At 29.6% G+C, this 11,270-nt stretch overlaps 2 protein-coding genes across 2 annotated transcripts; both read left to right on the forward strand.

Annotated features, from left to right (window-relative positions):
* The first annotated feature begins 5,685 nt into the window (after nt 1–5,685).
* LOC108336934 (protein DOWN-REGULATED IN DIF1 11) lies at nt 5,686–6,075 on the forward strand. Its single transcript, XM_017573378.1, has one exon. It carries the CDS (start codon nt 5,686–5,688, stop codon nt 6,073–6,075), a length of 390 nt encoding a protein of 129 aa, XP_017428867.1.
* A 4,543-nt stretch (nt 6,076–10,618) lies between these two features.
* LOC108336933 (protein DOWN-REGULATED IN DIF1 11) lies at nt 10,619–11,005 on the forward strand. The gene has a single exon (XM_017573377.1). The coding sequence runs from the start codon at nt 10,619–10,621 to the stop codon at nt 11,003–11,005; it is 387 nt and encodes a 128-aa protein (XP_017428866.1).
* The last annotated feature ends 265 nt before the right edge of the window (nt 11,006–11,270 follow it).

Raw genomic sequence — 11,270 nt, forward strand, 5'->3', positions numbered from 1 at the left:
TAACTTGGTCCACAACAATCCCACTTATGCTTCTTGTAGAAGATTGAACCAATGAATGGTGTCACCTTCCATACTTAATTTGGCTAATCAGACCTTCACCTCCTCTATTGAGCCTTGCACTTCAAAATATGTCTCTGCCCTCGTAATCCATCCCACAGGGTCAGTACAATCAAATGATGGCAATTCCACCTTCTTTGCTGCCATCCTATACTCTGCCCTTGACTCCATATCTGAAAATGAATATTCTCGACGATCTCCCCCTTGCTCGTTACGTAACTTAGTAAACTCTTCCAACATTAATTGGCGAAATTCCCCCAATGTCTCTCGTACTGACACTTCCATCGCTAACAATCTCTCCTCCAATGCTTCAACTCAGTCGGACATTTTGGGTGGCATGGACAACAATGCTAGCTCTTCTCAAGATCCGGCAAGTCAGACCAATGATAAGAACCAAGAAATAATTGAATATCAAGTTTGTATTATTGAGAAGATTATGCAATAAAAGTTATTGAGCTGGTAGATTTACAGTAACAAGGAGAAACCAGAGCACTAGACTCTTGCAGAGGATGACTCTCCTCCTAACCAACTCACCACTTTCTTACGGTACCCCCTTCACACTTTCCCTACTATCTCCTATAACAGAATTTCCCATCCTTGGATTCTTGACACGTCATTCCCTATCCTAACTAACTTCTCACTATTTCTTTTCCTAACCCCACTTTCTTTCTTCTTACATAAACATTCCATATTTTGGGCCTATCTATTTCTTCTATAATTTTTCCTTGCTGAGTAACATGCCCATGTACACTTCCCACCTTATGATCCTTATTAGGAGTCCTATCATTACCCCTCCATATGTTCAGTATCAATTGTCTTCTTAATCATATAATTAGAATCCAATGATCTTGATAGCCTTAAGTGGTTCTTGATTCAGATTCCTGGTTAGATCCATCCTAAACTTGACTAATCAATCTACACATGAAGGAATGATTAAATTGTGCTTTTGAAAACTTTTTCACATTTTTCACAAAAGTAGTCTGATTATGAATAATTAAATGATAATTTTATATATCAAATAATCAATTGTGATAGTTTCATCTTGTGAGGTTTAAAAGATGTAACTTTAGTGCTTTATTGATTTACTTATTCAAATGTTTATTTATTCGTGTTCAATAGATGGTTCTTCTTCTAAGTTAGTGTGGATATAAAATAGTAATGTGAAGAGATAATGAAAGAAAAAAGAAATACTTATTATATTTTTATACTAATTTGTCTAACTACATAGACTATGTTTAGTTCTCAATCTATTGGTGCAACAAGCTATCCCTTCCAAAAACGGTTTGATTTTTCTTTTTATTTTAAATTTTAATTTTTCGGGCATAATAAATTAATGCTTAGTGACTTGGATAGTTTGATAAATATGACAATAGTTGGTTTTGTCACTTTAAGTGAGTTGTGCATGGTATTAATTGATAACCATTTTTTTTTGCTCAAAAAGTGATTTTAGATATATATTGAGATTATGATGTCATTTGTGAAAACATATGCTTCTCGTTGTTCTCATGTTTATATACTGAAATTATCATTGTTTTATTGTAATTAATAATTGTGGCAGAGTGTATATTGCTTTTGGCAACCAATAATTGAATCCTGTGAGATTTTGTGCTTTTAGGTTTATAACTACTATGTGCTACCTCACTTATAATTAACTTTTTGTTTGAGTTTCATTGCTAATTATTTTTTATTTGCATGTCTACATAAGAATAAGTATTTTCTTTTCTTCTTTGCATCATAGTTTGACCTAAAAAATGAACTTTGTTTTTTCAAGAATAAAACCTTTTTGCAATAAGTATTAAAAGAAAATTTTCTTCATGTTTGAACTTAACCCTTGAGTCTAATTGAAAATAATTGACCATCTTGAAGGAAAAACATTTTAAAATCATTAGTGTCATTCAAGTTTGGAAAAAGTTATTAAAAGAACAACTTGAAGGAAATATCATAAACAAATTAGAGATGGTTGGGTTCATGTGGTATAGTCTTTAAATATTCCACACACACACTCAAATACACACTTTATCTTTCTCGTTCACACTTTCTCTTTCTCTTTCACACTTTCTCTTTGTCTCTCTCTTACACACACACATGCACACAAACAAACACACACACCCACGTAGACATGCGCGCGCACACATACACATACATGTACACACGCACACACACACACACGCACACACACAAACTCACACGAACACATCCATTCACACGTACATACATACCCACACCCATGCATATACACACACACGCATACACACCCTAAAGTTGGGAGAAATACTCAAATATTAAACAAGGTAAGTAAATTAAGTAATTATAATTTTGTATATTTTAAAAATAATTAGATTTTTATTAAATTTTTTGTTTAATACCTATTTTGGTCCCTCGGTTTGTAGGGTCTGTTCGAAGTTGTCCTCCTTTTTTTCAAAAGTTCACTAATGTCCTATATTTTGCAAAAACGGTTCACGTTAGTCCTTTTTGCTTACGGCGTTAAAAACGCTAACGACAGACTTTCTCCCATGGCGAAAACTGAATTATTTGTACACTTCTCGATGACGTGGCACAGTGAGGTCATTTGAAATGTTAAGAATAAAAGTAAATAACGTGGAAATGTTATATCAGAGGGTCAAAATCAATTGAGGGATTAAAGATGTGAAATTACATTTAAAGTAAAATCAATTGGCGATTTTGGGTTCAACAATCTGCTTCTTCACCAATTTGTGAATTTGGCCAATTTGCGATTTAGGGTAACATTAACAATTTGGGGGTAAATGATGTGAACTAGGATTTGCTTCTTCACCTAGGAACCAAGGAGCATCGCCAACACCATCCACTGTGCCACTGCGGTGCAACTGAAGACGTCGTCGACGCCGTTTTTGGCGTCATTGTTAGTGACACTTCCATCTCGTTCTTCTTCTTTGTGTCGTGTTCTCTCATTTCTTATTGTTCATCTTTGAAAATGGAGCTGCTGATATTGGTAAAATAGCATAAAGAATTCGGAAAATTAATATACATGAGATCATTAAGTCAAGTCCCGTGTAAACTCCTCTGTCAAAACGAAAAATCACAAACAAAGAAAAATTTGAAAAACAAAATTGAATGTATAGGTCAAGAAGGAAAAAAAGAGATAAAAATGTATTGACGACAAAGAGTGATAAAGAGAGCTATATTCAAGTGGAATTAATGGCCTATATAGATATCCATTATGTGAATTAGAAGGGAAAGATAGACCAACCATGACTGACATTGTGGTCAATTTAGAGAAGACTTTAGCTATTTGTGATACAATTTCCAATGGCTCTATCTATGTTCTTTCAGAATAATAAAAGTTCAGTCACGGGAAAGGGGAGAAAATATTGAAAATTCTGTGAATTCTTATTCATTTTTCTCAATTTCATATTATTCATTCTTTCCAATATAGATTGATTAATGCATATTAATTGCTTTTTTATTACATGACAATAATTTTGTAATATAAATGAGCCACCCACCAAACGACCTTTGAATTCACGTTTTAGCCTATGCTTTTCTCATCTACCCTTTATCTTCTATATCTCGAGTGCTTGGTCGCACATTTTGGTCTTTTTCATTTATCACACTACAAATTCAACTCTGATTTTGTCTCTTCCTACTCCTCCCATAAACTTATTTCCATTTTGGAAGCTACATGACTCAACTTTCTTAAAAGAAGAAGTCAAGTTTAAGCTCAATCAACTTATTTCCATTTCGTTTAACCTCAATTTCCTCTTTCTTCAGCCTCAATCACACAACCTGCATAGAAACTCTAAAATCCTAAATCAGAAAACTCTTAATATGCAAAATCTCAAATCGAAAAATCACTCCATCATATTCGTTTTCTACACCTCGAGACAACCTTGTCCTTCATCGCGAGCAGCACCTGCAAATACGGGTTATCCCACCTCCCCTCGAACCACCACCATGTGAAGAATGCGAAAATCCTTTGCCCTATGTCTTCGAACAAGAAGAACAACTTTGTGAAGAAGTCATTCCTAACCCTAACCCTTTCCGTCACTATACCATGAATCACCAACAACCCTAACCCTTTGCTTTTAAATTTGGGAACAACAATTTGCTCACTGTAGCACGAATCACTTTGCTCATAGGATGAATCAACAATTGATTTTGCCAGCTGAACAACTCTGTCGTTATCCCTTTTAACGCCGTAAGCAAAATGGACTAACGTGAATCGTTTTTGCAAAATATAGGATGTTAGTGAACTTTTGAAAAAAAGGAGGACAACTTTGAACAGACCCTACAAACCGAAGACCAAAATAGGTATTAAACCTAATTTTTTTTAATAATTTTATTTATGTTTTAAAAGTTGTATATGTTTTATGTGGACAAATATTTTTTAAAATAACTTTATGTAATGTGTATTATGGACATTTAATTTTGATTTATTTTTCATAAATGTAAAACTTTTTATTTCTTAGTTTAAACTATCTTTAGTTTTTTGTTTATCGTTTTCGTTATGTGTAATTTTCACATAAGATTTTTTTATTAAAATATTAGTTATTTGAATTTGTAATGTTAAATTTCTTTTTTAATTTCAACTGCATAAAAAAATTAAGAAAAAATCGAAAAAAAATACTAAAAGTACTACAATAATTAATAATATTTATAAAAATGAAAACATGAATCAATAGACATAAGAAAATTAAGAAGATAATAAAAACGTGTTAAAAGGAATGGAGAGTAGTTGAAAAAATTTAAATGATATATGAGCTAAAAGTTAAAACAAAAATGAAAATAACTTGTAGCTTATAAACTCAAAATTTTGAAAATAAATTATTCTGATATATGTTACGTAATATATTTGACTAGTATTAATAAACTACTAAAACAAGTTAATAACAAGTTAATTGACTTTACTAAATACTTGTGTATGACTCTTAGACAATAATTATAATAATGATTAAAACAAAATGATTTACGAGCATTACAACAAAAATAATTTGAGAGAACGATTTTTTTATATGCCAGTCCAAAAAATAATATTGTATTGAAAAAAAAAGAGAGAAAACACGAATGTAAACATTGTAGTTATTAATTTTCGTGATGTGTAAGTAAGTCCTACTATTTTTAGTTATAGGACCTAGTAAATTTACTTAAATTTCACTTAAAAAAGAAATAATAGGAAGAACGTGTAGTTTTTAACATTTCTTTATTCTTTATTTTGAAAAGTTTGAAGTTTATGTGAATTAGTTACAACTATGCTCCTATTATATGAAAAAATTTGGATTTCTGTTATATTTATATGGAAAGCTCAACAGAAAAATAACACACAAAAAAAAAAAAACTAAATAAACAATCGAATTCTATATATGAAATTACCAATAGTAACGTGTCTTTACTGTTTCTCCCATGACATTAAATGTGTTCTTGGGTTAAAGGAAACGTTAGTATGTAAGTTAATAGAACGTTTATATATTTTAGCTGTTAATTAATTACTAACATAAATTTTCATTACTTCAATAAGACAACTAAAACTGAACCAAGAAGCAATATTCTTCAAGTATAAATATAACTTCTCAACACTATTTTAGTACCATCATCAACGTGTCGTTGTAATTAAGTTATCATCATCATCAAGAGCTTCTTTCATAATCAGACATGGCCACATTCAGCAACAACTTTTGTCTAATGTTGTTATGTTTTATGATGAGTTCGACACTGATGTTGAACACTGTGCTTTCTAATGTTGCTTCGGCACCATCAAATTGGCCTGGGCCAGTGTCATCATCGTACGAAAGTTATTTGGCTAATTGTGCATCACATTTAGATCCAATTTGTGGTAGAGACATATACTTTGCTGTATTTTATGGTAACGCAACTATCATTAAAGATTGTTGTGACGAACTTGTGCGCGATGTTGGAAAAGTGTGCCACGATGATATGACAAAATTTGTTTTGACTAAGACACAGTTCAAGAGCAGTGGTGTTCAGATCGTGGAGAGGAGCCAGAAGGTTTGGAATGACTGTGTTGGCGTTGTTGAATCATAGGACTTTATACAATTCTTACACTGTAATCTCATCTCATAAAAATACAATTGATATATTTTTTTCTTGAAATTAAATAATAATTCCATATTTTCATGGATGGCAAGGATTTTTTTTTACTTCTTTCGTAACATCTTTAAAGTTAATAACTTAATAAGAATGTCTTCAGTATAGATAATTTACTGTTTTTATTTTACAAAATTCAATTTAGACATTATAATGAATAAGAATCAAGGTCACATGTTTAATCTTCTTCGTGACACAATTATTTAAAGAAAATTTGTCAATTATATCATGATGTAGGTTAAATGGATCAAGTTATAATTATTGACCAATAATATCCTTATAGACACAACAATTCATCTTATTTTTTCATGCATGAGATCAACAAATTTCATTATAGACTTCTATCATAACAATATAAGATCCATTTATACCAAGGTATTATAATAATCCCCATACAATTTTTATACAACTTGTTAAATATATTATATTATTAGATATCTTAGATAGATATTTTATATTTATCTTTAGTTAGGTATATTTTTCTTTTATTTGGATCAACTTATCAAAATTTAGATTTAAAATTTTATACTTCTAGGTTGTTTATGCCAAATCAATGACTTCACAAATAAACTTTCGAAATATATGTTCAAAATTAACTTGTTTGTTTGGGATCAAAGCCTCACAGATTTGCTTTTGATATTTCAAAAGGTCTCTTACCAATAGATGTATCTTATATGTATATAAATTCATGTTCATCTCTTATTTTATCCGACGTGGGACTTTGTTTGTACCCAACAATTATTTGAATAATTTGGTTGCATTTCATACAACACTTTAGGGGAAACATTATTATTTTGATGCTTGATCTAATATTAATTGGTCATTTTCTAAATAAAGTAATTTTTTCCTACAATTTTATGTATGATGAGTCATAATATCAACTACCCTTTAATCACTTTTAAACTTTCAAATGGGAAAAATTCAGTTAATACTAGTATCCATTTACTAACTCGATTATGAAAAATAGGTTTTAATAAAAGAATTTAATACATTGTTATGTGAAAAGACAATAACTTCATGATGTCTCAAAATAATGCTTCGACTTAAAATAAGAATAAAATAAACATAAACACAATTTCTGAATGTCGATGTATCGAGTTTCAACGTTTATCAACATTCTAATCAAATAATAAATAGTACATTCGCCTCCATTTATATATGACTTTGATGATTTTCCTTGAGTTACTGGTATCAATATTGGCTTTCTTCACCTGCTCAAGTTTTCTCGTGTTCTTTATATCACTTGAATTCTTTACCCTTTCTTTAATCTTAAAAAAAAAAGAGAAAACACATAAGTTTTTCCTAATAAATTATAGTTGTTTCTTATTTATCAAGAATCTTATATCAATTATTGGTTTGGCCTTGTTTCTATCTATCTCGATGCCTTTTTCATGAACAATGAATCCTAAAAACTCACCTGCACTTATACCAAAAGCACACTTTAATGGATTCATTTTCCATGTTTTCTCATTCTTTCAAAAGATTTTCTTAAATTATCTAAATGAAGGCATTTCGATTTCGATTTGATCACGATATCATCAATATATACTTGCATAAAATCACCAATTAAATCATGAAAAATCAAGTTCGTAGCTCTTTGATATGTAGCTTCAATATTTTTCAATCAAAAAGACATTACCAACCATTCATATGTTTCTAATGCCCCGGGCATTGCAAAGTTGTTTTTGAAATGTCATTTATAGGTTTGAAAATTTGATTGTCTCTAGAATATCCATCTAACAAACTTAGCATTTCATTTCGTGCCACCTCATCAATTAATTAACATATGTGCAATTAATACAGAGTATTTATCTTTTAAAGTAGTCTTATTAAGATCTTTAAAACCAATTCAAATACTCATTTTGCCATTTTTCTTATTTACTATAACTATATTCGAAATCCAATCAACATATTGATAAACTTTGGCTTCAGCAACTTTTCAATTTCTTTATTGATTTTATCTACCACTTAAGTGCAAATCTTCGAGGGGCTTCTTTAATAACCAATCGATGTTCAACCAAGTTCGTATCCAATCAGGCATCTCTTCATACTCCCAACAAAAGCAATCTTTAAATTCAGGTAGAATTTGGATTTTGCTTTCTCTCATTTACACACTTAACTATTTGTTGATAAACTCTTAATTTATAAATTTCGAATTGAAAACTAACTTATGAATTATAAGCGTGTGATAAAATTATTGATAAATCACAATGTGTAGAATGACAAAATAGACATGACAAGCTATATAAATTTTATTATATAAACAAAATTTTTATTATCTAAGAAAATATATATTATTATGTAATTATGATTTTATATATTTTCAAAAATATTTAACTTTTTAGTACTTTTCTTTATATTTTAAAACTGGTATACGTTTTCTTTTGAAATAGTTATTTTTTTTTAAAATAAGACGAGTTCATGTATATTAATGACATTTAGTTTTTATTTATTTTTCATAAATGTAAAACTTTTTTTTTCTCAATTTAAACTGGTGTTAGTTTAACCTTAATATTGATCATGGAAGTGAACCAGGGTCATGAGTTAAAATAATTAACCTTAATATTGATCAACTTAGAGGTAAATTGTGATTATCCACAATTAGATCATAATTAGGTCCGTGGTAATCAAAGCTCACTCCAAACTCTATAAATACAAGTTTGAGATAAGCAAGTAGGTGATTTACATCTATACACTATTAAGATTTAAACTGTTTGCTTTCAAACCTTATACAATTCACTATATTTTGGACCGTTGATATTAATCCTACATCCCAAATTAATAAAAAAAGAAAATGTTAAAAAAGAACGGAGAGTAGTAGAAAAAAAATGATTTATGAGCTAAAAGTTCAAAAAATCAGTCAAAATAGATAAACTTATAAACTACAACTTTTTGAACATCAATTATTTTGATATCATACTAAATATACTTGTATATGGTTTACAAACTAGTAAAATAAGTTAATAACAAAGTAAATACTTTACTAAATATTGTGCATGATTCTTAGACAAGAAATATGATAATAGTTAACAAAAATAATTTACGAGCATTGCTATTTGATAACAACACTTATTATTTAGATTTACATGGATAGTCACCTAAGTCCAATAAATTTAGAGATTATAATTTGTAAGAGTTGACTGGTCTAAAGAAATATTTCTGTTAGATTAGGGTCAAATGTCTACAAGACACTTTAGTGTGTTCAAGACCTTATAGAAAGGAACAACGCTAGTAAATAAAGAGAGAATAAAGTTTCCTATTTTTATTTAGAAAAAAATTTATTTTTTACGACGTTTTTACAATCGTTGTGTGATAGCTCAAGATTAATCCATTTTAAATATACAAACTAATAAAATAGTGATATACAGTCTATTGTAAAAAATCATGGATACGTTGGCTAATTTCCAATCTCAATTTCAAGTTGTCATAGCCACACTCCACACGAGATACTCGTTATACCACTATCCAAGAGTCCATGGATGCTCGTCGTTATACGGAGAAGCCTTTCACTTTTATTTATCCGCTCAAACTGTTTCTCGCCACTATGGACCAATCTCATGAGCAAACGATAACTACAACCACCCTTTTATAACTGACAATTGTATTTTTTCTGTTCTAAAAAACTGTGTTAAATTAGGACTAAGTATCACTATAAGACATTTTTAATGTGCACAAGGTCTTATAAAAAGAAAAAAGCTAGTAAATAAAGGGAGAGAATAAAGTTTTTATTTTATTTATATAGCTCTCCTTCCTTCTGTATTCATAGTAGTATTTATGACTTTACTAAATACTTGTGTATCTTAGAAAATAAATATGATAACCGTTAACAAAAATAATTTACGAGCATTACAACCAAAATAATTGAAGAGCCCCTTCTTATGTACAAGTCCAAACACAAATTATTGTATTAGAAAAAAGAAAAGAAAAGAAAGAACTAGGGTAAAATCATAATTACTAATAATATTCGTGATGTTTAAGCAAGTCCTACTAATTTTGGTTGTATGACCTAGCAAATTTACCTAAATTTCACTTAAACTAAACAATAGAAAAAACGTGAGTGCTAATGCTAACTATTAAAAAATAAAGAAAAAAAACGTCTTAACATTTCTTATTATTTTTTTTATTTTGAAAAGTTTGAAGTTCATGTGAATTAACTACAATGTTACTACCATATGAAGTTACCAGTAGTAACGTGTCTTTACTGTTTCTCCCATGCAATTAAATGTGTTCTTGGATTAAACATAAGTGGAAACGTTAATATGTAAGTTAAGAGAAGGTTTCTGTATTTTAACTGTTAATTAATCACTAACATAAATTTCGATTTTCTTTTCAAAAAGACAATTAAAACCGAACCATTCATATTAATTAGAAGCAATATTTTTTAGCTATAAATATAACTTCTCAAAATTATTTCAGCACCATCATCAACGTGTCGTTGTAATTAAGTTATCATCATCAAGAACTTCTTTCATAATCAGACATGGCAACATTCAACAACTTTTGTGTGATGTTGTTATGTTTTATGATGAGTTTGTCAGTGACGTTCAACATTGTGCTTTCTAACGTTGCTTCGGCACCATCAAATTGGCTTGGGCCAGTGTCACCATCGTACGAAAGTTATTTGGCTAATTGTGCTTCAAATTTAGATCCAATTTGTGGTAGAGACATATACTTTGCTGTGTTTTATGGTAACACAACTGTCATTGAAGATTGCTGTGACGAACTTGTGAGCGATGTAGGAAAAGTGTGTCACGATGATATGACAAAATTTGTTTTGACCAAGACAAAGTTCAAGAGCAGTGATGTTCAAATCGTGGAGAGGAGTCAAAAGATTTGGAATGACTGTGTTGGTGTGATTGGATCATAAGAGTTTATGCAATTCTTACACTGTAATCTCATCTCATAAAAATACAATTGATATATTATTTTCTTGAAATTAAATAATAATTCAATATTTTCGTGGATTAAGGATTTTTTTATTTCTTTCATCAGATCTTTAAAGTTAATAACTTAATAAGAATGTTAGATAATTTACTAACTTTATTTTACAAAATTCAATTTAGATATTATAATGAATAAGAATTAAGGTGACATGTTTAATTCTTTGTGAGATAATTGTTTAAAAAAAAAGA

Source organism: Vigna angularis, chromosome 7 (assembly GCF_016808095.1).
Source record: "Vigna angularis cultivar LongXiaoDou No.4 chromosome 7, ASM1680809v1, whole genome shotgun sequence".
Taxonomy (NCBI): Eukaryota; Viridiplantae; Streptophyta; class Magnoliopsida; order Fabales; family Fabaceae; genus Vigna; species Vigna angularis.

What these genes read in the sequence shown, in the direction of transcription:
- LOC108336934 (XM_017573378.1), top strand. Translation starts at nt 5,686, where the DNA reads ATGGCCACATTCAGCAACAACTTTTGTCTAATGTTGTTATGTTTTATG.
- LOC108336933 (XM_017573377.1), top strand. Translation starts at nt 10,619, where the DNA reads ATGGCAACATTCAACAACTTTTGTGTGATGTTGTTATGTTTTATGATG.